The following is a 27,818-nucleotide window of genomic DNA, read 5'->3' as shown; positions in this document are numbered from 1 at the left end:
TGTTAATGTTGAGTTATAATAAAAACAGTTTAACAATGGGCTGGATTTTTTTGTAGAGTACATATATTTTTACCAGAAAAGAATTGACTTTGAAGTTTTGACCAGCTGACTTTTTACTAAGTGGAAACTGTGTAGAAACCTGTGTGTGTGTGTTGAGTAAGAAACATTTTATTCAAACAGAAATATTAGTGTCTAACTCAGCTGTCTTACCTTACATCAATTTCAATATTACACTTTCTACCATAAAGACACTTTCCTCAGCTGTCGCTCTGTTCAGCTGAAGTGGATCTGAGTCTTGTGAGCTGCGTAGAGACTTCACTTGTGCTGGTGCAAGGATTCAGTAGACTCTTGTTATGTGATTTGAATCAGGAAAGACATCCAACTGTTGAAATCATCTGAAGCAGACAGCAGAGCATGGTGCACTGCTCTCATCCATCAGTTCTTGCCAAACTGTCCAGCCCATGTCAGCATACAAGAATGATGTGAAAAGATGATGATGACAGGATTTTACATGAGCAATAAAATATATACAAGTTAAATATTATCTAGTCTTGATATAATTCTCTAAAATTCTTGAATGTGATGCCTCAGTTTGGGCACCGTTCAATGAATGAAACTGCTAAAAGATGTGCAATGAATTGGTAGAATCAATGGAGTGAGGGCCAAAACACAATCCCTTTATAATCTGGGTTCAAATTCTGCAAGAGTTTTTAATTTTCTCTTTCACATCGGTTTACCTGCCAAATCTCGCTCATATCCTTCCCCCCACAGTTTTAAATAAGGCAGTTGCATGGTAGATAATATAGTCCTAAATAGGTCTAAAAAGTTGGGATGGTCATGGCTGAAATGATTTTGATCATCATAGGTCTGCTCATTCAATACTGACCTCAGGCTAAACAGCAGCGTGTGTGTATGTGTAAGTGTGTACAGTTGTCCATATTTCCAAATGAAGCTACACTAAACATCCTCCTCTTATCATTTATTCTATAACCTACTCCTAATTAGAACATTGTTTAATTGCTTTTCATTGTTTACACTTTTAACACTGTTTACTGTTAATATTATGTTATTTGAGTTGTGTATGTATTTACGTATTGAGTAGAGGTTGGTAGGGGGTTTAATTGTTTAATTATTATGTTGTTATAATTTAATACATTTTTCTTTTCTTTTTCTTTCCTCTCTTCTTTCTTCTCCTCCCTCTCTTTCTCTGTATCTAGGTTTTGGGTTTGTAACCTTCGAAAGTGAAGATGTTGTAGACAAGGTCTGCGAGATACATTTTCACGAAATAAATAAAAAAATGGTAAGTAACAGCCATGTTGATATTATTATTATTATTGTTGTAATCAATGTGTGTACCCTTGTCTTTGCCTAATGTGATAATTAGAGATTGGCATAAAAAAAGCAGTGTTTCTGACCTCCTGGTTATGGTGAAATATTACTTCACTTGGAAACAGGTGAGAGTCAGCAACAAGGAGGGCTAGTGACCATAGAAAACTTACCTCAATGATTCAATCTGGAAAAGTGGACATTAAGATAAGCAGGATGATCAATATACATGGATATTTGGAGGAATGATTACAAATTGGTTTTTATTCATGGGTTGTGATGACTAAGAAAAATCCAGGACTGTAAGAAGTAGGTGACTTGGAGTAGAGTATAGATGTAAAACCATTAACTTCTATGTTAGAAGAAAGACATCTAGGGTATTAATTTAAATTTTTACAGATCTTATAAATTATCCTCACCATTGTTTAATGTCTGTCTTTCATGCTGGCATGGGTTGGGCAGTTTAAAGAAGCTGGCAAGCCGGAGAGTAACACCAGACCCCATTGTCTACTTTGGCATGGTTTCTAACGCCAGGGTGTACTGGCTGCTTTTTATGTGGCACCAAAGTGTGTTTAGTATTTGAGGAGAAAGGTAAGTTATAGCATTATTTCTGGAGAAAACCATTGAGACTTCTCCAAGTAATAGTGTTTAAATTCTGAATGCTTACGGCAAGATGTGAGGAATGACTATGCAGGTAATAGTTAAAATGTCAAATTTTCTGACAGAATATTGAGAAATAAATTAAAATATTGTTAACTATACAATATGAAAAATATTAATCTCAAGATAATTAATAAACTGGCATAATACCTTAATTTGCTGGAAATAATTTGAAATACGATATAATTGAGATTATAATGGAAGTTCATGGTACTGTGATCTAATCCTTAAGAATACATAACGTGTCAGAGGATACATAATTAATTGTAGAAGAGGAGAAAAATTTTAAATTGACTTTTATGCTTCAATAGTTATGGCATATCCAACCCTTAGCCATATCCAATTTAAATATTCTGTTTCATGTTCAAACTGGTCGGATCCAGCTTCTCACACCTACCCTTCAAATGTCATTCTAAAAAACAAATTACACCATCATATTTTGAAGCTACAAGATAATGCATGATTAATTCAAAACAATGAATAAATAAGCATTATATTGACAGAATAGTCTGAATGCTGAAGGGCTAAAAATGATATATTGTATATTTCTGTGTAAAACCACAAGGATCCCAGTTTGTCTGTAACAAGACTAGTAATCTGTTGTGTCTGGGAAGAGTCCTTCTCTTTTGGTGCCTTATAATTTAACACACTCACCGATAAAATTTCCACTTATTTTCTTTTGTTTTTAAAATTTTTGTTGTGTCTTGCAACATTTTCAATAGTCTTCAACAGTCAAAACTAAAAGGCTGCAAGGTTTTTAGGAAAATAAAAAAGAAATAAGTGGAAATTTTACCAGTGAGTGAGTTAAATTATAAGGCACCAAAAGAGAAGGACTCCCTAGACACAACAGAATATGCTTCAACACACAAACTCACATAAAGAATCTTGCAAACCAAATCCCAAAACGAAATAAAGACTAGTGTTTCCTTCAAATTTGACTGGTTAGAGCTGAATGGTTCACAGCAGACGTAGCAGCATTCAAATCCAACACTTGATCTCAGCACTTTCTTCTATTTTTTTTAAACACACACCTTATATATATATATATATATATATATATATATATATAATATAATATAATATATATATATATATATAATATAATATAATATAATATATATATATATATATATATGATGATGATGATGATGATATATATATAATATAATATATATATATGATGATATATATATAATATAATATATATATGATGATGATGATATACATATATACAGACATATAATATATATATATATATATATATATATATATATATATATATATATATAGACATATAATATATATATATATATATATATATATATATATATATATATATATATATATATATATATATATATATATATATAGAGAGAGAGAGAGAGAGAGAGAGAGAGAGAGAGAGAGAGACATATATACACACTCATGTACATGTTTGCATTTACTATTCCCTCACTAATGAATGAATGCACTCACTCAGAGTTAAATTGGGTGTATGAAACAATTTAATGGATTTACTATCAGTAGTTATTGCACATATTTCCCATCTTCTTTATTGTCCTCTATAGACATCCACAATGAAAATATTTAGAATATATGAGGTGGTACCCAAAAGTAACTGGAAACGTGGAACAAGCCTGTTGCAGTTCAGGCTTCTGCTGCTAGAACTCACTTGATGCAATCCTCAGGCATCAGTCTGCCAACCAGCAGCAGCGAGTGGTGTACTCCCATGTGGTGCATCTTTGTTTTGTAGTGCTTCTTACCTGTTCATCAATTTTTGCAATAGCTGAAACAAAGGAACAGTGTGCTTCTATGAAATTCTATTTTCTGCTGGAGAAAGTAGTGGCCAAAACAGTTGTCATGCTTCAAACAGCTAACAAGGGCACAGCCATGACCAAAATACAAGTTTATGAAGGGTTTCTATGCTTGTTGCTTGAAGACCCTCCTTGTTCAGGACAACTGTTAACCTCCCGAACGAATGAAAACATCACAAAAAATTCATGAACTGATCTTGGAGGATCATTGTTGAACAATTGATGAACTTGTTGGTATGACCGGTGTGTGTCCTGTCAATGAATTTTGAGTGAGGAATTGCAAATGAAAAGAATTGTAGCAAAATTTGTGCTTTGCTTACTCACAGAAGATCAAAAGCAATCCTTACTGAATGCATGTCATAAACTATAAGAACAGTTGACCTTCCAGGTCAGTGGAAGCATTCATTGTCATCATACCCCAAAAATGTGTATCAAGTGAAGTCCAATATCAAGATGATGCTGATTTGTTGCATCAATGCAAAAGGAATCGTCCATACAGAATTTGCTCCTCTTGGTCAAACTGCCAACCAGACATTTTACTTGGCAGTCCTGAAGTGGTTGTGAGACGTGGTGAGATGAAAACGCCCCAACCTGTGACAATTTGAAGAGTGGTAGTTTCATCACAGCAATGCCTCTGCATACTCACCTTGAGTGTGAGACAGTTTTTGCCAAAAATGGCATGACCCCCCAGTTACCCATCTTCCCTATTCCCTGTGACTTTTTTCTGTTCCCCCAAATGGGTGAAAAAAATCCTTAAAGGAAAACGTTTTGCAGATGTGGAAGAGGTGAAGAAAAAAACAAATGCATTAAAAAGCTTCACCTGACAAGAATTCCAGGACTGCTTCGAAGAGTGAGAAACATGTCCGGACCAATCCATTGCTTCAAATGGAGAATACTTTGAAGGTGATAAAAGTGTAAACAGGTAAAACAAGTGAACAAAATAAATAGTATTGTGAAACTCTGATTTCTTTTCGGTACCCTTTCATATTTCTTTAAAAATCTAAACATTTTATGGCATAATTATCACCAAAACCTTTTCATTAGATGCATGGTTATGTGATGCAGTGTGTTTTATATTTCCTTTATGAATTTAGTGATGACAAAGTTGTTTTGTTTTCTTCTTTTAATGAATTAATAAATTTATTTTCTTGACTCCATGTCATTACACATTTTCTGTCTGTGTGTCTTTTTGCTGCACCTCTAGGTCGAATGTAAGAAAGCTCAACCGAAAGAAGTGATGTTACCAACCACATTGGCAGCAAGAGGGCGAGGGCTGACACGGGGAGCCTATGGTAAGTGAAGCCAAATTCCTAAATGTGTCTGTCAGGGCATAGAGGGGATCCAGTTTGGTAAAACATAATACGGGTATCTCATTAGTTTGTTTTAGCTGTCATGACTTAGGCCAGCTGGAGCACTACCTTTACAGGAATGTAAAAAAGAAAACTCGTTCTGAGTTTATATGAGATGTATTTTCTTTGTTAATTTATAATTAAAATGTTAATTGAATTAAGACCTCATTAGTTGGGAAGGCGATTCCACAAAAATAATGGATAATGTATATGTTCTTGACAAAAATCTGTAGAAAAGAAAAATAAATGCTCTCTTGTAGCCAGACAATTGTACAAAAATTCACATAACCATAGACATATACCACCATCTGCATTACCACCCCCACACACATATCACATACACAAGCATCATCATAGTCATCACATACACACACCACCACAACGAACAAGGTGGCCTCTACATGGTCACTCGACTTCATAGAAATAGCAGCTAAACTACACCTTACTGCCTTAAAAGGGGATACTTTTTGATAATGGTGTGCTTTGGCCTCAAGTTGATATGTAGGCAAAAATGGGATGGAAACAGGTGGAATACATTTCACCATAGACCTGTTTTGTTAGTATTGTCCTGGGGTTAAAGAACAATACATGCTCACATCACCACACAGTTACACACATACACACTCACATACACACTCACAGCTGTTAACATAGAAATAGATACCCACACCACCATCACCATATCAAATCACACCAGTTGTCCTAAATCAAATATCATACCTTGAATGCAGTTCTGTTGCTACTGGCAACTCCCCCTCTCCCCTCTTCAGTGCTGCGTCTCTGCGGTCAATTCACTCTGCACTGCTGCAATATTATATAGTAGTGATTTCATTAGACTACTAATGTTGACATAATGATGACAGTGATAATTATAACAATAATTTTTTGTCATAGACTTTTTGGGGAAGAGAATGGCAGTCGACTGGTACTTAATTTAATTGGCCCGCGAATGCATGACAGGTGGAGTTCACATTGATGGAACTGGGATTTGAACTCAAAACAGAAGAGCCATAACTAACTGCCCCAAGTCTCATGCTCTAATAATTCTCCTTGTTCATCAATCTTGTATATTAATAACAACAATAAGAAGAAGAATGAGTTCATAGATAAATATAAGACCAGAATATTTTACAGTAAACCCCAGTATTTGACTGGTACATCATCATCATTTAACGTCCATCTTCCATGCTGGCATGGGTTGGACGCTTTGACAGGAGCCAGCTAGGACTACACCAGGCTTCACTGTCTGTTTTGGCATGGTTTTTATGGCTGGATGCCATTCCTAACACCAACCGCCCCATAGAGTGGACTGAGTGCTTTTTACGTGGCACCAGCACAAGTGAGATCAGCTTTGGCATGGTTTTTACAGCTGGATGCCCTTCCTAACACCAACTACTTCACAGTGTGGACTGGATGTTTTTTACGTGGTGCCAACACATGTTTCATTAAGCCTTTAAAGATAAGGTTAACTTAAATATTTGTAGCTGGAGAGACAAAGTTACACATTATGGCTCAAAGGTGCAGATAATTCTATTAATCTCCGTACATGACTGGTACTTTTTTTTTATACACCTCAGGAGGGAGATTAGTGAGAATTGGCTATTTGGCTATTGTTAAGAAGTCACCTCCACAACTTCATGGGTACTGCTTCAAACCTTCTGTGTAGTACCTCATGCAAGTGTCCTTGCCCATAATTTTGGGTTGGCCAAACCATTGTGGAATTTGTGAGGGAACCTGTTGGAGATTCCATTTCTGATCTTGCTGGATTCAATTCCTTAGTCACCACAATCTGACTACTGATGCAAGTATTCAGGGCAAATTGTCTGGTCCAAAGATAACTTTCTCTCTTACTTCCACCTGTCCCAGAAGCCCTAAAGCAAAAGTAAATATGTCACTCTATGGCACTAAACATTTCCTTTCATGCTCTACTGATTCTACCTGCTTTTCTATCTTCCACTATAATAATGATTATAGTGTTACTATAATCATCATCAACCCCTGGACATTACTGTCTCCAGTCCTAGGGCTTGTAAGGCCAGATACCCAGTTTCCATGGTGAATAAGAGATCACAGCTTTCCCCACCTGAACAGGACACTAATCCATCTCAGGTTTACTCCTTTACAGATCACTGGACTTGGGTGACATGAAATGAAGTATTTTGCTCAAGAATACAATGCAACTCTTGATTTGGATATCAAAACCATGATCTCGCAACCCTAAGTCCAATACCCTAACCATTTGGTCACTCACCTTTACTAACGACAGGATTTCAATTTAGAATTCAATAGGCTGGAACATAATGCTGCCAAATATCCTTCCAATGTTCTATCAGTTCCACTAATTCACCATCTTGGACAAGTACTTCATTTATCAGCCCTGAAAGAATGAAAGATTATGATGATGTCTGCAGGATTTGAACTCAGGGCATACTGAACCATTGCAAAATACTGCAAGGCATTTTGTCCACTACCCTCACTATTTTACTGATGATAATTGCAAACATATCGAGGCATCGAGCTGACGGAAACGTTAGCACACCGGGCGAAATGCTTAGCAGTATTTCATCTGTCTTTACGTTCTGAGTTCAAATTCTGCCGAGGTCGAGTTTGCCTTTCATCCTTTCAGGGTCGATAAATTAAGTACCCGTTACGTACTGAGGTCGATCTAATCAACTGGACCCCTCAGTAAAAATTTTGGGCCTTGTGCCTAGAGTAGAAAAGAATAATTATAAACTCTCTGAGTGGTTGGCGTTAGGAAGGGCATCCAGCTGTAGAAACTCTGCCAAATTAGATTGGAGCCTGGTGTAGCCATCCGGTTTCACCAGTCCTCAGTCAAATCGTCCAACCCATGCTAGCATGGAAAGCGGACGTTAAACGATGATGATGATATTGTCTCACATAGGCACAAAGCCAGATATTTGTTGGGAGAGGTGACTGGGTGAAATCAACTGCAGTGGTTGACATTTATTTTATTGGCATCTGAAAAAAAATGAAAAGTAAAGTTGACTTCAGTGGGGTTTGAACTTAAAATGTGAATACCTTTTACTGAATACTGCAAGGCATTATGTCCGTAATGAGCCTACCAACAATAATAGTAACAGTTTCTGATTTAGGTACAAGGCTAGCAATTTTTAAGGGGAAGGGCTAAGGTTAGTACTTTATTTCATTGACCCCCCCCCCCCCCCCCAACCACCACCACTGCCATCAGAGGGATGAAAGGCAAAGCTGACTTGAGCGTGATTTGAACCAGAACATTAAGAGCTGGAAGAAATATTGCAATGAATTTTTTCTGGTGCTCAGACACTTCTGCCAGCTCATTGCCTTAATAACAACAACAACAACAATAATAATGATAACGTTCTAGCAGCCCCCCTCTCTCTCTCTCTCTCCACCCTCGATTCTGATTACCCTCTCATCCCAGCACATCTGTACGTAACCCTTTCCCCTCTAGATCTGCTGCAAAACATGTGCTTCTGTCTTGCATAGTATATGCAGTGCTGTTGATGTTGTGAATCTTTGCTATGTTTGTTTTTTTTTGTTTTGTTTTCTTTTTTACTTTTTTGTATTTCTTCTGTCTTTCTTACCTTCTCCTTTTTCTCCTCTCCACTCCACACTGCCGAAACACTTCAGCTGGCTCCCATCTAACAACATTTAGTCTAGCAGCTTCTCTGACACTTATTATATGTGATGATGGTTTGTGATTTTAGTGGTGATTGCAGCATCACTGAAGCTGGTGGTAATGGTAGTGTTGCTGATGATGATGGTGCTGTCGGTGGTAGTAATAGGGGCCATTGTAATAATTATAATGTTAGCAATACTAACAGTGACAGTTTTATTTGTATTGCTTGTTGGTGATTTATAAACCACCCCATGGTACTTATTTCAGCTAAGTGGCTTTAGCTAGAGAAACTTCAGTGTCTTGGCCATGAACATAACACAATGCTTTTTTTATATGATGTAAATCACTTACTGCTTCATTCCTGTAAAGTGATGAGATGCTCTTGCCTGAAGCACCTTTGGTTTTATCAGAGCTCTGTTGGATCCTGGCTGTCCCGAAGCTAAACAAAACCATAGGTAAAATATTGAGACCAGACCCAAATTTAAGCTTATAGTTTGTTCCCTTTCTGCTTCCTCCTCATGAATGGATTATGAGTTACAAATGTCTACAAGGATCTTAACTGTGAGCTTTGATAGATCTCAGCCAGTGATCTCTTTACATGCAAAAACATTCATTGCCCGACCCCTGTCAGCATTATGAAAAAAGGTTCTGTGTGGGCAATTGATATGCTGAAAATAAATCATATCACACTTTACCATCTTCAGAAAGAAGTCTCAGTGTTTGATCTGAGCCAAGAGACATTTATGTCCAGAAGAAACTGCAGAAGGCCGAAATATCTTTCATTGTAAGTCTACTGGATTTGTAGATAAACAACAGAAGGGCCATTATGGTGGCTTGGACGTACTACAAATAGCCTTCAGGTCTCCCTCAAATAACACCCTACAATCATAGAATTATTGTCTGAAAAGGACAGGATAGCCATGGCTAGAAAGCTGTTGATCATAGTCTGCTAGACGAAGACCAACCTGGGGCTAAATACCGACAGAACATAACACTTTGACTTTTCTTCACTGTTTAAGCATCTTCTTTATCTACCAGTTGCACAGGTTCAAAACGCAGCACATTATTGATGCTGAATCTTGTCCTAAATCTTGTGCTCTGTCATATCTATTTCCATCTACTCTTTCCACATCTCTCCTATTCTTCTTCCACTCTAGGTATTCCCCACTACCAACACACAACAATCTTTTTCTCAGCACTTAAAGCCTTTATTGTCTTTTCACATCACATGTCTACACCACTCTCATCACATCTATTATTTTTCATACATCAACCTGCAATTGTCCTTTCATCCTTTTGGGACCAATGAAATAAATATCAGTTAGGTTGTGGGGTCAACAAGTAAGTGATGCAATCACAGCACATTGTGATGGTTCATTTCTTGTCTTGAAAATCATTTTGGCTATGAGTTGGCTGAATTGTTAAAACATCAGACAAAATGCTTTGGGTTATATAATCTGGTTTTTTACATTCTAAGTTCAAATCCTGTCATGGGTAACCTTGCCTTTTATCCTTCTGGGGATCATCATCATCATCATCATCATCGTTTAACGTCCGCTTTCCATGCTAGCATGGGTTGGACGATTTGACTGAGGACTGGTGAAACCGGATGGCAACACCAGGCTCCAGTCTGATTTGGCAGAGTTTCTACAGCTGGATGCCCTTCCTAACGCCAACCACTCAGAGAGTGAAATGCCTATTAAGTACCTAGGTTGATACAATCACATATTTCTTCTCAAAATTTCTGACCTTGTGCCTAAGAGGTCATTATTTATAAACAAAAGCATTAACAGAAATATTGCAAGCAGATAGAATTGTCAGCACATTGGAGAAATTGTTTTGGGGAATTTCTTCTGGCTTTTATATTCAAACAACACCAAAGTCAACTTTACTATTTCTCCTTCCTGGGTCAGTAAAATAAAGTAACAGTCAAGTATTAGGGTCAATATAATCAACTATGCAACATATCTGGCAAGGAGAATGCAAGTCAGACACTGCAGTTTATAGGATTTCCTCCTGACTAAATTTCTGGCCTTCATCTTGTGCCTTGGTAAAAATATATTATTCATATCATTATTATTATTTATAATAATTCATCAATGCATTTACTCCACTCACTATTTCTCTGAGGGTCATAGGGGTAGAGTCCTCAGGTACCTCCTCCCTAGGGTCCTATCAGAGGCAACCATCATTACACTGTCCAGATAGATTCCCAAGTGTGACCAACTGAGTCTACGGATATTGTCAAACCCTCAGCTGAAGAGCATTGTAGCTTCCGTTCTGAACATGGATACTGTCTTTCATTAAATTACTAATGTATCTCCTCCACACACTGATAATCATGATGTGGAAACAACTCCCTTCTGTTTTCCTTAACTGCATTCACACAATTTCGTCCAGTTCTTGTTTAACTGCTGGTTCGGTGGATAACCCTATGCCTCAAAGGCTTTCATTCCATATCTTTATATAGCTAGGGCTACCTTATGTAATATGTATTTTGTTGCTTGGCTATTTTAGCTACTATTTCTAGCATGTCAACTACCTGGAATACAACATTGTTTTGTCATTGTTGTTTAACTCCAGGTCTCTCCTGATCCAGCAAACCTACGATTATCAAAAAGATTCCATTCATGACATCCTTTTTTGTATACAAGATTACATAATGTATCCCCACCCTTTTTAAACAGGTGATGCTTTAATATGTCCTCACCTGAAATCATTTTATGATGAAAACAAAAAAAAAGAAAAAAAGCAGGGCTGAAGGTGGATTTGGTTGTTATCTCTAGTGAATTAAATGACCACATAGTAGTTTTTCATTGGCTCAATCATCAGAAGCTTTTGTTAGGGGTGATAGGAATTACTAGGATATTATAGATTTACTTTTATGGTGTTTGTATTTTTTTTTTCTTTAATAAATATTTCAACGTTTGCCAGAATAGGTTTGACATATTTGAAGATAGAATTAGAACTTTGCATGGATCGGGGGGAAATATTTACAGTTGACTGCTTCTCTGCCTTTTTTTTATTTAAAAAAAAACAAGAAAACAACAACGCAATTATACTAACACACGCGTGCACACAGACATACAGCATTCTGCATTAATATATAAAGATCCCCTCAAGTATTAAATCATGGATGGATATAGATGCTTGCATGCACACACACACACACACACACACACACACACGCTTGTGTGTCCACAGGGTGAAACTGGAATACATAAAGATACAAATATGCATAATGAAAGCCAAACTAACACAAATGTGAATCTTATATAGATACATAAATAAACATGACACTATTTTGTAGGAATTATTGTATTTGCTATTGTTTTTAGTAGTTGTAGTAGTAGCTGTTGCTGTTTTATACCTTTTTGTGATATTTTCCCTCATCATTATACATGTTCCATGTTGCCTCATTGTATAGACCTTGTGTATTGCGCTGGTGTGTGTATATAGATCTGCGTTTGGCTATAAGTATGGGTATGTGTGTGTGTGTGTATGCACATTATATATATAATGTATATATATATGTGTATATATGTATATATATATGTATATATATGTGTATATATGTATATATATATGTATATATATGTGTGTGTGTATATATATATATATATATATATATATATATATATGTATATATATGTATATATATATATATATATGTATATATATGTATATATATATATATATATGTATATATATGTATATATGTATATATATATATGTATATATATATATATATATATGTATATATATGTATATATATGTATATATATATAATGCATATATATATATATAATGCATATATATATATATATAATGCATGCATATATATATAATGCATATATATATATATATATGTATATATATGTATATATATGTATATATATATAATGCATATATATATATATAATGCATATATATATATATATAATGCATGCATATATATATAATGCATATATATATATAATGTGTATATATATATATATATATATATATATATATATATATATATATATATATATATAATGCATATATATAATGTATATAGATATATATATAATGCATATATATATATAATGTATATATATATAATGTATATATATATATATATGTATGTATATAGTGTGTGTGTGTGTGTATATATACACACACACACACACACACACACACACACACACACTCAGACACTATTTGCTCATGTATAATTCACACTATTTCATAATTGATCTGAAATTAAAAAAAAAAAACAGGGTTTAACTTAAGCGTGGGCTTACTTGAATATGAAGTGGGGACATTTTTGTTTCAAGATTTAACCCTGAAGTAGGGATGTGACTTATGCATGAGTAAATATGGTATTCATCTATGTATAATATGCACATACACACTTTCGAATGTATGTCATAATGTACATTTCGCATTTGCATGTGTGAGTGGATAAGGTCGTGTGTGTGTGTGTGTGAGTGTTTCTTACCTGGATCTGATGCCATTCCTTAAAGTTTAAAGCAATGATACCTTGGATGAGTTATGATGATAGCTATTGTAAAACCTTTGTATACCGTTATATACACTGAAGTTGTGTTAGTCTCTGTATTTTGGATGGTATTACAAAATACAATAACCATGGATATAAAGGTAAACACCCGTGTTTTATATAGCTATCAACACACTCACATTTTTTATGGAAACATGTATTTACTATATATATGCATGTGTGTGTTTGGATATTTTGGGGAATTGTGTAGCTATGCATATGCATGTATAAGTATTGTATTTGTGTGTGTATGTATATATATGTCCTGCTACTGCTGCCACTGGCTGACTAAAAACGACCAACCACCTTCTCTTTTTCTACTCCTGCTGTAGTGACAACAGATGGTGACGTTGTGTGGGATGTCCCAAGTGACCTAATCATGCCTGAATTCTGTAAGTTTACTGCACCGTTATCCTCCTCCTACTATTCCTCCTCATCCTCTCCTCCTACTACTCCATCATATCACAGCCATTGTTTAATTTGTATTCAGTGTTAGATATTATTATTATTATTATTACTTTTACTAGTACTACTACTGCTACTACTACTATTACTATGGAACTTATATTTTACTTTTGACACTTTTAAAACTATTATGCCTATATTTCTTTCAATTTTTTCTTTCTACTTATCTGACTGTTTCTAAGAATATATATCTTCATATTACACAGATTACATTTACATAGTTATAAATATTCCTTTCTCAGTCAATTGACCTCACTAGCCTTTTTCTGGACTGTACAGCTTCATAGATTGAAAGGAAATGATATGCAACATGTAAATGCTATTGTTGCTTTTTCAAGTATTTTATGTGATCACTGAAGTCAACTGTTGAGTGTTTTAAGAATTCCCTGAACAGAATTTGGGTATGTGCCTGCTGATTGACATTAGTTTACTCTTGTTTTAGCATTGGAATTGGGGAGTAAATAATTTGGAATTTCTCTATGACAGGGATTGCAGAATTTTGACCCATTCCTAAATCTTAGTGTTATCTAATATTTTGTAACATCTCTTGGTTTCCAAATATGTACTGAAGATGATTTTTTTAAAGCACATCTTATTGAAAATATTTATGTAAATTTGTTGTGGAACTTTTGACTAGAAATTTTACATTTTGGCCAGCAATTTGAAAACGAATACCTTAAGATTCTTTAGTTTGGTATTTTGATGGTTAAAGAACACCTTGGTTAAAGAACAAACAAAGCCATTAAATACAATATATATTTATTGGTGTACACAGCATTTAGTGCCATGTTAGCTCCAGATCACCTTCAGACAGATCTATAATCAAAGATGTGATCACTGTGTCATTTTGGACTGCATTTTTAAGTTGGCAGAGTGTGATTTGGCTGTTGTTTATAGCATGTATAGTGACTATGTGTAGGCCCTGTCATTGACTTGCTCTGAACTACATGTCCTCAATATAGTTTATAACTTCTATGAATTTCAATCTTATGGTATCAACGAACGAGATCTGCTAGAAACGAGCTATTCTGTCTGAAATAATATTGTCTGGAGAGAGAAAGCACACACTGGATAAAGTAGTCCTCTGCTTCATACAGAAATGACAGAATAGTCAATGCTGGAATGGCCTCATCAAGTCTCCTCAAAAAATACAATACACGGTTTTTCAGTAATCAACTTCATTGACAAAAGTACAAACAGTTAAATCACTTTATTTTAAACCAAAAGAAATATCAGTTCGATATGTTGAAAGAATCAATCTGCTAGAAATGGAGGCCAAATCCACCTGAAATCGCATATGGTGAGCCGCATTGACAATGGAAAGACATCTTGGATATGTGGTTCTGGATTGCAGCCTGACCGAAGAAAGATAGGATGATCATGTCTTTAATTATTGGCTGCTCGCTTTTTATAAAAATGCGAAGTTTCAACGGAGTTACCTCCCCCAAGGAAAGTGATCTCCCATGTCTGCAAAACTCACAAAAAGAAAATTATTTTCTATGATGTGCATAGTAACTTCTCGTACTTGTGCTGATGAAATAAACACCAACCAAATTTTTAGGATCTATTTAATATATATTAGGTTGATGAAACACGCTGCTCAAATCAATAACTATCCTTCTACATGGTTACGTGGCCTGCTAGAAATAAAAGCAAAATTATAATTCGTTTTAAACATACTAATGACTGAATAACAGACTAGATAAGATCAACTGGAATGGATCATAACTGCTGTGTTAGCGCTCATCTGGAATTAAACATCGGTCAATGCTGTCACTGCACTGTTATTCTGCAGACAGTGCATGTAAAAAGTTTCGAGTTAGTTTATATGTCTGTAGTTGGGAGTCCATACAAAAGTGTGTTCAAAATACAAGATTTGTATTCACTTATTTTAGTTTCCAAACTGACTCTGTTTTCATCCCGCAAATGATGGCAAAGCTTTCCAAAAGCACTTGTATAGTCTTAGATATTCTAACATTGATTGTATCATCATGATTACTCTTAAATTTTACTGTACGTCCAAGGTATTTAATTGACCTGAGCCAATTGAGTGGAATATTGTCAATCATCACGTTTGTATATTGAGTATGTTCTGTTTCCAGTTTTAGTTGGAATAAAACTTCAGTTTTCTAAATGCCCAAACCTGTTGACTATTTCCTGAATTCCTTTGAGTGTATGAGAAATCAAAGTGCAATTATCAGTGAACAGGAACTCCTGCAGAATCTCTTCCCTGGTCTTTTTCTTTGATCTGAAGCTTTGCCCGTTTAGGTTTAGTAGACTTCTGTCTGTGTGAGACTGAAATTGTACACAATCATGGTGTAGCAGTAGTAGTAATAATAATAGTAATAACAATAAAAATCATTTATTCAAGAAGACCTGTACCCTACAGCAGTCATTGCTTCTATAGCTAGGAGTCTATAGCAGCACAGAACCAAAAATTTCACACTTGGGACCACCAAAATTATATAATGAAGCAGAATATATTAAATAACTGAAGACTATGTGGAGGTTGACTTAGCCAAGAAAGAATAATCTACAGTATGTTAGAGTTGGGGCTTAGACGAGTTATGTCAGCATTATGAAATACAAATAGAAAAATGATTATATAGGCATTTGCCAGAAAAGATCTCTGAGAATGACAAAGGAGTCATACTTTGAACTATACCAATACAAACACATGGAATTATTATTCGCAGGGATTGCAAGGTAAAGTTATGCTTCCTAATCAAGATAGTTGTCCCAACCTATGATTATCCATCAAAGAAATGAAGAAAGTTTCCAGACATAAGGATCTGGAAATAATTAATAAAATAAAAATGATGACTAAAAACAAACGCTTTTTTATATTAAGTACCTTGGGGATAATTAACAAAGGTACAACCAAAATCACAGATTTTACAAACATGCGCAACATAGAGAAAGTAGCACTACACATTACACAAAAGAAAGTATGACAAAACACTGCACATACTCTGGGGTCAGTGAACTGCATGCATTAGTGCTTGTAAACGCCATAAAAATAAGGTTAATAATAATAATAATGTTGTCTTCATGTGCAGTCTTCTTACGACTACAGAGTATCCCAAAAGGCATGATATGACAGCACAATATATTTTTTCACTGGGTAATTTGCAAAAACCTGGACCTGCCCCGTGATAAAGACTGGTAGGAACACAGACCACCTCCAGTGCTTGAAAATGATCACATCTCACTCCTCTGGAACTTCACCATTCAAACTGACAGAAAGAAAGATGCAAATAGGCCAGACATTATATTGAAAGACTTCAAACAAAAATCATGCCTCCTCATTGATATGACTGTCCCAATCGATATAAACGTATCTGTCAAGACCTACCAAAAACTGAGCAAGTATAAAGATCTTGAAATAGAAATTGGCAAAATGTGGAACCTCTAGACTAAAACAATACCTGTTGTCATAGGTGCCCTAGGAATGATAGCAAAAGGGGCTGATTCCTACCTAGCTCAGATACCAGGAAACCCCAAAATGGCAGAAATTCAAAAGATAGTGCTCATAGGAACTGCCCATATCCTACATAATATACTGTCTGTGTAACCTCAAATTTTAAAACAGACTTATTATTTTCTTAGGTTTTCTTAAACATTCTCTAGAACAATACTATGTGCAAAACCAAATATATGACACCCTAGGCATAACACCAACATGAACTTCTGACTTGTCGTCTCTTGAGGTCTCTGGGTGAGACGTGGAATCAACTTGTACAAATACAAAACAAAAGTCAAACATGTAATAATAAGATGCTTTCTTATTTGCCTCATAGCCATCAGATTAAGGTAATATTACAAAGATAGGTTGCAGTCTGTATTGTGGTTGGCATAAAATCAGACGAGGAAGAAGAAATGAGATGAGAAGTATACACAGTATACAAAATACGTAAATATATGGATGATACAGTCCTGATGCAGAGAGCTTCTTACTGGGGATGATCAAACAATAGCACATATCCAATGTCACCCTGACCATCAAAGGCACATGACTGCTCCTACCTGTTGTTCTCCAGTTTGGAGACACAAACTTAGAGGAGTTCTGACTGCTGCAACAGTTTTTGTCGCATTCACTCATCCTTTGACAAATTCAGTGGAGGAGAGAACTTTTCTCTATACCATGACAGTTGCTTCAAATTGTTGAACTTGAAATAATCGTTGAGGGCTTGACTGAAGAGGATGGTTTGTGCCCTCAATTTCTTCAACTTCATCCAACAGGCAGAAAATCAACCTCCCCAGACCTATTAAGAGAAGAGTGATGCCAATCCCTAATTGTAGTGGGAACATGTGGAAAGGATAGACCCAGGAAGATGTAGGGACAAAGCATTGAGAAAAGATCTACAGATGCTGGGAGTCACGGAGGGGATGACCAAGACTCCTGGCGATTTGCTGTGCTTGGAAAGACACATCAAGCTAAGTAAAAGCTTGGTTATCCTTGCGTACAGGCTTGTCCCCTGCAACTCTTTCCAGCTGAGCATTCCTAATGTTGTGGACGCATAGGTGCTGGTACCACATAAGCGCACTTGTGCCAGTGCTGTGTTTGGAGAGACCCAGTACACTCCGTAAAGTGGTTAGCGTTAGGAAGGGTAGCCAGCTGTTGGAACCATGCCAGAATGGACTTGAAGCCTGAGCAGCTCTTCAGCTGGTCAGCTCCTGTCAAAAAGCCCAACCCATGCCAGCAGAGACAACAGATGGTAGGGCAATCATTACAATGAACTTGGTCACCTTACATACAACTTTTTGGCATAGTCCACAAGCCAGCCTTGCTCAGACACTGCATGAATGCATGCAGCACAATTTCAATGTTCTGCAAACATCTTGGAAAAGTTGACCTAAAATATCTTTTAGTATGTCTTATTTCTGTCCCTGAACGCGTTGTCTGCTTCTTTTAGTATTAATAGTTTTCTTGAAGAAAATTGAACAAATATATTCTTTGTAATTACCTTTTTCCTAAGTTATCTCCCTTGTATAGCTACAAAGTTGTCTCCCTTACAATTTGTTCATTCATAACCTATGAAATTAGTTTCTTTGTTCTTCCATTGTTCGGCTTTTTAAATAAATTTGTTGTGCGTGTTTGACGTTCGTTGACGAAAAGTCGCAAGGCGTTAAACCGTAATTGTTTGGTTGTATGTTTTTTTTACAGAAAATACCTAAATCGTGTTTCGTGGCATTTGATCTGGTTCGTTAAATTACGTGTTCAAATCCCACTGAAGTCAAATTTGTTTTCATCTCTGTAATGTGAATAACTAGTGCCAGTCAAACACTCGGCTCAATTTAATCGACTAAATACCCATCCATTAGACAGCTTTTATTATTATTATTATTATTATTATTATTATTGTTATTATTATTGCGCAGAGGCGGTACCATGGCCAATGAGGTAAATCTGAGGCGTGGTTATTGCTAGTTGAAAATTATTATTATTATTATTATTATTATTATTAAGACGGTGAGCTGGCAGAATTGTGAGCACGTTGGATGAAATGCTTAGCGGTATTTTGCCCGTCGCTACGTTTTGAGTTCAAATTCCATCTAGATTGGAAAGAATTATCATTATTATTATTATTCGTAGTAGTAGTAGTAGTAGTAGTAGTAGTAGTAGGGGATTGGCAAAATTGTTCTGGGTCTTTATGTGTTGAGTTGAAATCCAAACATTGTAATCTTTGCCCCTTCATCTATCTGAGGTTCATGACAATAAAATACCATTACATATTGCCATTTCTGACCTTGTGCCTATACAAGAAATTATTCCAAGAGACAATGTGTGTAACGATATTTTTATCCATCTGTACTGAATTCTAATGAATAAGAAATAAATAAATAAATAAATTCATTAATCCAATTTACATCGAAAATTTTTGTATCGATTACAATAAGTAAAGATTACAAATACAAATTTTTTTCACAAATTGTATAAAAAAATCGGATTAAGCCCTTTGACAGCTTCGCTGGTTTGGGCAAGTTGGTGAAAGGTAAAAAAAAATAAAAAAATAAAAAATAATAAAAAATCAGTAATTATAAATAAAAAAAGTCTTTTGCGTGCAAGCAAGGGTGGTCAAAAACATATTAAAAGCAAATCTTTTTAAATCTGGAAATATAAAATATTACAAATGTTATAAATACTGTAGTTTATAAATGGGTTTGGTTCCATGAGTCAAATCTAAGTTACCATTCTTCCCTAAATGTTAGAGATCCCCATCATTACCATTATTATAATCACAAGTGAGGTGGCAGCACATCAGCCAAAATGCTTGCTGGTACTTTGTTGTCATTTTCTGCCAAGGTCGACTTTGCCTTTCATCCTTTCAGGGGTCAATAAATCATCATCATCATCATCGTTTAACGTCTGCTTTCCATGCTGGCATGGGTTGGACGATTTGACTAAGGACTGGTGAAACCAGATGGCTTCACCAGGCTCCAATCTGATTTGGCAGAGTTTCTAAAGCTGGATGCCCTTCCTAACGCCAACCACTCCAAGAGTGTAGTAGGTGCTTTTATGTGTCACCCTCACGAAGGCCAGTCAGGCGGCACTGGCAACAGCCACGCTCAAAATGGTGTATTTTATGTGCCACCCGCACAAGAGCCAGTCCAGGAGCACTGGCAACGATCTCGCTCAAAAGTCCTTGGCAACGATCTCGCTAGTGCTGGGGGTCAATGCAATCAACTTCCCACTTCCCTAAAAAAATAAATAAATAAATAAATAAAAACTGTGCTACAATTTGAAACCATTATTATAATTATGGATGTATTTGTTTCTTTGCAGGTTTTTTCCCAACTGGATTCCCCAGCTACGCATATGGTCGCGGCTTCCCAGCGATAACCCCAGCTGGGTATTACTATCCAGGTATGGAGCAATTACAATTAGCCTGTTGGTATCCAGAGGCACCACTAGGATTTTAAAATATTTAACTCATAGAAAAATAATTACATACATACACACACACGCACACACATATGTATATCTATACATAGACACACATATGTGTATATACATGCATTATGTGTGTGTCTATATATGTTTGTGTGTGTGCGTAAGGAATAAGAATAATTAACAAAGAACCAAAAAAACATTAAAAAAGTGCGCATGTGTGTGTGTGTGTGTGTATATACATATATATATATATATATATATATATATATATATATATATATATATACATATATACATATATATGTACATATATATATATATATATATATATCTATATATATATATATACATACATATATATGTACATATATATATATATATATATATATATATATATATATATACATACATATATATGTACATATATATATATATATATATATATATATATATATATATATATATATATATATATATATATATATATACATACATATATATATATATATATATATATATATATATATATAAATATATATATATATTCATATACACACACACATACAGAAAAAATAGGCAAAGTTTTAAAAACATTGTGTTTGCATGTGAATGTTTGTGTGTTTTTTGAGGGAGTGTTGTTTGTATGTTGCCGCAGTGAGATCAGGCTGGTGTCTTTCTTTCCGTAAATTCGTGCATGCATATATACATAACCACAATCCATAAACACACACACACACACACACATGTTGTGTGTATATATATATATATATATATATACATACATATATATATATATATATATGTATATATATATATATATATATATACATACATATATATATATATATATATATATATATATATATATATATATATATATACCGGAGTAAGCAACTCAGCGTAACAGTCTTTTGTTATATTTCTGCTGCTTTTAAATAAAGTATATATATATATATATATATATATCTATATATATATATATATATATATATAAAACGCATAACATATCCATATAAGTATGCATTTTTGTATGCATATGAATACATATATATATATATATATATGTATGTATATACATGCATACATACATACATACACACACATGCACACACACACACACACACACATGATTGCTCACTTAAGATAATACTTCATGTTTAATGTCAATGTCCAGTGTCTGAATGACAATCTAAAGTGGTCTCACACAGATAAAAGACCCCCCTCCCCCCACCGATAAACTGGTCTGTCGTGAGATACCTGTTACCTTGCAATTTGCTTTTGCTTCAACAAAGTCTTGGTTTCTTTTTTTTTTTTTTCCTCATTTTTTTTTTACCCTTTTTAAATGGCAAGAAGCAAATGATAGACACTTTGCTGTAATAAATTATGACAATGTGGCTTTTATCCAGTTCAATTTCATCATCTCAGTCATATCTGGTTGTAAATATAAAATGGACATTGGTGATTTTTCTCTTTTTTTTTCAATTTTTTTTTTTTTCAATATATACATATATCATACTTTTGGCATCAAATCATTCCTGATTGGAAATTGGGCAAATTATGCAAGAGCATTTATATATATATATAATACACACACACATTCACATGTGTATGTATACACACACCCAATTACACATGTACATGCACACGTTTGTTTAGGTGGGGAGTTGTCTGTTAACTTATTACAATGTTGTTTGTTACATTATAAACATTTTATACTTTTTTTAAATCTTCCTTACACTTTTACTGTCAAGCAGTAGTGTGTGTGTATGTATGTCTTCACACACACGAACACACAATACCCCCCTCCTTCCCTTCCAATTTGATTTTACCCTCTGAATGTCTGCATGAATGTAATCAGTTATATTCTGGTGTCTCTCTATAGCCACAGTCCATTGACAGAAGCCAATGAAAGCTTGTATATTTGTGAACAGGCACATTCTGATTGTTAAGAAGATGAGAACCTTGAGGTCCTGGGCTTGATCTCTCTCCCTGGCATTTTGGGAAATGGAGATTTTGCATTGTCTCAGACTTATCTGCATTTTGTGAGGGAAATTAGGGAGAGAGAAACGCTATCAAAAGTAGAAGAAATTGTAATTCAAAGGTTTAACCTTGCCACACACCGTATTATGCTGATGCTGCTCAAGGCTTACATTAAGGGTGCACATGTCTCTGGAGTACTCAGCCTCTTAAATTTATGAGTCACTGAAGAGGATATTCAGTTGAATGTTCCACTGGAAGATACATTGTTGAAATCAATGCAGCATGCATGCTGACTTGCATTATATATATATATATATATATATATATATATATATATATATAATCAAAGCTTAGAAAACTGTTTATTACCAAATCAAAAAACTTAAATTGTGTAACTTTCTCTGAAAGCACTACTACATCTACAACCACCACTTCCACCTATTATTAAGTAAAATGGGACCACTTCCTCAACATGTAATATGTGTACATAGGAGGTAGACATTTTCCTTTGCTGAGTTTAACATCAACACCCAGCAGTTGGGTCTCTTTAAAAGAGTGTAAGATACTGGAAACAATCACATGAGGTTTCTTGTATGAGAACATTTAAGATATTCCTTGTGTGTGTGTGATACCGTGGTGAGCTTCCAAAATTTTAACCAGTTTGCTGAGCTCTAATTTTTTGTAACTCTGAGTTCTGTCTAAAAAAAATTATGGGTTTCACATTAAAATAATACTGCAGTAAAATATATCTTTATTAATAAAATATTGGAATTGTGTAAAATTAAGGCTTGAAGGAAGCTAGTGACATTGTTCTATGTCAATCAATCAAAATATGAGGTGTTTGGTAAACTTATTTGTCATTAGGATTGTAGAATATAATGCTTTGTTGCTTTGGGCCTTCATCTGATAGGGAAGAATTTTCAAATGACGTTAGGAGATGCAATTTGTTGCAAGATGATGAGATGCCAATAAAGGGGAAGCGTGACTAAAACTACTGGGAAAATGTAGATAGACACTCCCCTTAAACACATAGTTAAGGTAATAGGGGCTAAAGTATTGTGTAATGGTAAAAAGGACAATACTTAAAACAACTCGATGTGGTTAAATTTTTGATGACAAGTTAAAGTTTTATGGGAAGTGACAGTTTAGGGACTGAAGCAAAGTGATACAAACTGGGAAGACGGGCCCATAACAATGCAAATGCACAATTCCTCTGATCTACAGGGTCTCTTACTGGTCAGAGTTGACCATGTGTCTGCAAATGTACTTGCTGTCCTGAACAAGAATATCTGAGGAAGACTAGCAGTTGGTCATGCATGGGTCTCTCCTCTCTTGCAGCCATTACTGTCAGAACACAGAGTTATACTGTAACGTATTTTGTCCAACTCCCTAACAGATTTGCCAATCTGCTTGTGACATTTATTCTGACTCTGTGTGCTCTGAGTTCAAATCCTGCCATGTTTAACACTGACATCTTTTATTTTTTACAATCACCATAGCAAATATATGTTACCAGTCTTTTAAACTTAATATGAAAATAGAAATTTTTATTCAAGACATTAAAAGCCAACTGCATCGCTTTAAGATGATCTTTATAGCTTTTTCATCTCAGTCTCTCTTCAGCAACCAGCTATGAACCATTTTGTGCAAAACTGGTATGAACCAGGTCCATCTAACCACACGTTACATACACATTCACATGTACATTGCTGTGCTGCAATGGTAATACCCCACTACTATATTAAATCTATAAGGCATGTGAGGTGCATCATATTAATCAAAAAATAATTTCTAAATTAACGCATGGAAGGAGAATCCCTGCATGTATTCAAACCTAAGACTATTCACTGAGAAATACTCCAAAATTTACCCATACAGGGAAGAACAACAAAGCAAATAACACCTACTTGCATATGAAATTCCTTGGCACAAGTGTGCCTCCACATATTGCCATGCTCTTGCAATTCGACCCAAAATCCTCATCTCAGCAATGAAAGGAAATAATCAATTCAGACATTAAACCTTTCTTTTCAATTTCATTTTTTTTTTTTTCATGGCTCCTCATTTTCTCTTTGATTCCCAAACCAAATTCCTTTCTACAAACACAAGTTACCTTTTTTTAAAAAAAAATTGTTATATACACATGCATTCACATGTGTGTGTATATGTATATGTATCTCTGTGTGTGTGTATGTTTGTGTGCATGTGTGTATATGTATGTATTGTGTAATGAATCTGTAAGATCTTACAGATATAAAATGAAAAAGTTAGTGACAAAGAGTCAGGCAGGAATCGAACCCATGTCTCTTTGGGCAACATGTTCATGTGTTTTGTTTGTTTTTGTTTGTGTATATAAATGATATTTTACTCCTCATACATTTGAACCCTGGCCACCTTCCCTCCCACTGTGGTCAACAATCATTTCAGATTCCTTTGATGATAATAATAATAATAATAAATATCAACATTACATATTTCATTCTTCAAGTATTATCCTCAGTCCAAGGCGGATCGTAGATGGGTGAAGTCGGTAGAACACTAGACACAATGCCTTGAAGTATTTACATACTGAGTTCAAATCCCACTGAAGTTAACTTAGTCTTTTATCCTTCAGGGGTTGGTAAAATAAAGTACCTGTTATGTAATGAAACTGATATAATTGTTTGTTCTTTCTTCCATTATTCCTGGCCTTGTGCCAATGTTGGAACTTATTGTTATTACATATTATTGTTTAGCCCAGGTCAGCCCTGATTGAGCAGACCTATGTTCAAAGACATCTTGGCCATGACCACCCCCATCCAAAATTACATTATCCAACTTGTCCTTCCTTGATGATGATAGGCTGGGATTTGAAGTAGATTTGGCTACTATTTCTAACACATTGAAAGGCCATGTAGAGGCCTGCTGTAGCAGAACTGATAGAGCACCAGACAGAATCTAGTGTGTTATTTGGTGAGATCCTTTTATGTTCTGTTTTCCGGTCCCACCAAGGTCAACTTTGCACTTCTTGAGTCTTTTTGATAAAGTTAGCACTAGTGATGCATTGGGGTACATAGAATCAACAGTATTTATCTAACAAACTCCACCAGTTTGTGTCTATATTAGGAATCATTATTATGGAAATTTTCCTGAAATTGACAAAAATTTTTGACGTGAAATCTCACTGTGGTTGACCTCAAATGTGCGCCAGACATTTCTTGAATATAATCCACACCCATTGCCCTTGCCAAGAACCACCACTATTATCATCATCATTTTTATTATTATCGAATGGTAGAATTAGTAGAGTGCTTACAGATTTGTGATCTTGTGCCAAAGATAAGAAGCATTATCATCATTTGGATGGCAGTAGATTGCCAGGTCAAAATAACAAAAAGAAATATTTAAAAGAAACTTGTATTTTGTTACATAAATTCATGTTCTGAGTTCAAAACTTGCACAGGGCAACATTACCTATCATCCTTTTGAGGGTTGCTAAGAGAACATATGTCATGTCATGGGTTTGTTTATTTCATTCTACTTTTTCTCAAGTATATGGCCATGGCCTTGTGCAAAATTTAGTTGTTTTTGAGATGGTAACACTCTGTGACTAAGGTACAGTATAAGGAATTCTTGGAAAGAGAGAAAAAAAAACTGTTCAAAAATATCACACAAGTAACACAATATGGGAGGTAGTTTCAGCAGAAAGGTTTTTGTTTTTTTTTATGTCTGGTAGCCCTTACAAATAGCTGTTAGTGTTGGGGGATTTGGCAAAGCTGGGTGAGATTATTGTAGTTAATGGAGTTGGTAATGAGCCAAGCTGTATCACTTCATTAAATAACTAGTTGAAGAAATAGTGAGATTGAGATCCCTAGATGCTGGTCCTGACAAAGGATTGAGATGTGATGATGCGCCATGTTGCAGACCTATCCTACCCACACTGATGCAGATGGATAATAAAACGAGAATGATGATCGTTATTGCTATGATTTGTATGTTTATTCAGATATAACTCATAAGTTAACAGATTCGACTAAACACTTTGTGTTAAAGGAAAGTCATAGACTCAAGAGATATTTTATGGCCTGAAATTAGGGGTCCACATTATATATCAGCTTTGCCTTTCATCCTTCCTTGATTATGTTAATTAGCAGTAAAGCTCTCTTATTTGTGGAGTCTTATCGTGACCTAAGAAATTAGTATTATTATTATTATTAGGAAAACATTGTCTTATCTGGTAGACAAATAACATGAAACCTGTTAATTTATATCCGTTATATTAGGGCTTGCGCAATCAGGGGTCAGTTTGCTATTATCATTTCTTCTGCAACTTTTATTACGTTTTCTGTTTACCTTCTGTAGGCATTGGCTTCTTAATTTGCAGCTCCCTGCCCATTGTTCATCATGCACCCTAAACTTCTGACCTTCTAAGTCTTTTCTCTCGCACCCTTTTATTATACGTTAAATTTGAATTCTTTCCTCATTTTACTTACCCACAACAACAACAACAATGCTTTCCCTCTCTTCCTCATTTTCTGATGAAAGGAAATGATGCGAAACATTGGATTCTTCGCTTCTTCTGTCCTTTGGCGCTTATTGGACTCTTTTGTTGTCCCTGTGTTACCATCACAGACCATCACCAGTTTACTTGCACTCCAGGTTATACCCTATTTTGTCACATTTCATTAATCAATTATTTCAGTAGCTCTGAGTGTGTGTGTGTGTGTGTGTGTGTGTGTGTGTGTGCACATGCTGACGTCTTAGAATCTACCACAGCAAGGAAGTTCTTTTATGACTATATTCTTCAGACTGCCTAAGTGTTTCAATTAATTTTCAATATAAGAACGACTTTGGAGGAGTTTAGTGGAATATCTATTATTTACTGTTGAGGATTATAATAAATAGTTAATTGTGCAGTCAAATACTGACTAGATGTGTAGACACAATAGTAAGTTGTACACAATATAGTTAAATATTGGCCACATATGTAGATACAATAGTAGTATAAAATACATTTTATAGTTGACTATATTATATAAAGATACAATTGTAATCTATCATACATATAAACACAGGTTCGCAAAAAATAGTCGAACCCACATATGTAGACATAATAGTGACAAATACTAGCCACATTTGTAGATGTAGTAGTAGTAGTAACAATTCAATCTAATATTGATCACATATA

The 27,818-nt window shown here is 35.0% G+C and overlaps 1 protein-coding gene and 1 non-coding gene across 4 annotated transcripts in view; both read left to right on the top strand.

The window, feature by feature from the left end:
- Positions 1 to 27,818, top strand: part of LOC106872072 (RNA-binding protein Musashi homolog 2) — a 297,794-nt gene that overhangs the window by 214,200 nt on the left and 55,776 nt on the right. For all 3 annotated transcript variants that reach the window (XM_014918924.3, XM_089353366.1, XM_089353365.1), the window contains 4 exons: positions 1,218 to 1,300; positions 5,005 to 5,092; positions 13,644 to 13,703; positions 20,564 to 20,644. In XM_014918924.3, coding sequence (XP_014774410.1) covers positions 1,218 to 1,300; positions 5,005 to 5,092; positions 13,644 to 13,703; positions 20,564 to 20,644 — 312 coding nt within the window. The remainder of the gene's footprint in view (positions 1 to 1,217; positions 1,301 to 5,004; positions 5,093 to 13,643; positions 13,704 to 20,563; positions 20,645 to 27,818) is intronic.
- Positions 19,147 to 19,285, top strand: LOC128248214 (U4 spliceosomal RNA). The gene has a single exon (XR_008264503.1). It is a non-coding gene; the product is annotated as a U4 spliceosomal RNA (small nuclear RNA).

Source organism: Octopus bimaculoides, chromosome 6 (genome assembly GCF_046866305.1).
Source record: "Octopus bimaculoides isolate indiv1 chromosome 6, ASM4686630v1, whole genome shotgun sequence".
NCBI lineage: Eukaryota > Metazoa > Mollusca > Cephalopoda > Octopoda > Octopodidae > Octopus > Octopus bimaculoides.
The sequence above is the reverse complement of the archived record's forward strand: the minus strand, read 5'-3'. Positions and strand labels throughout refer to the sequence as shown.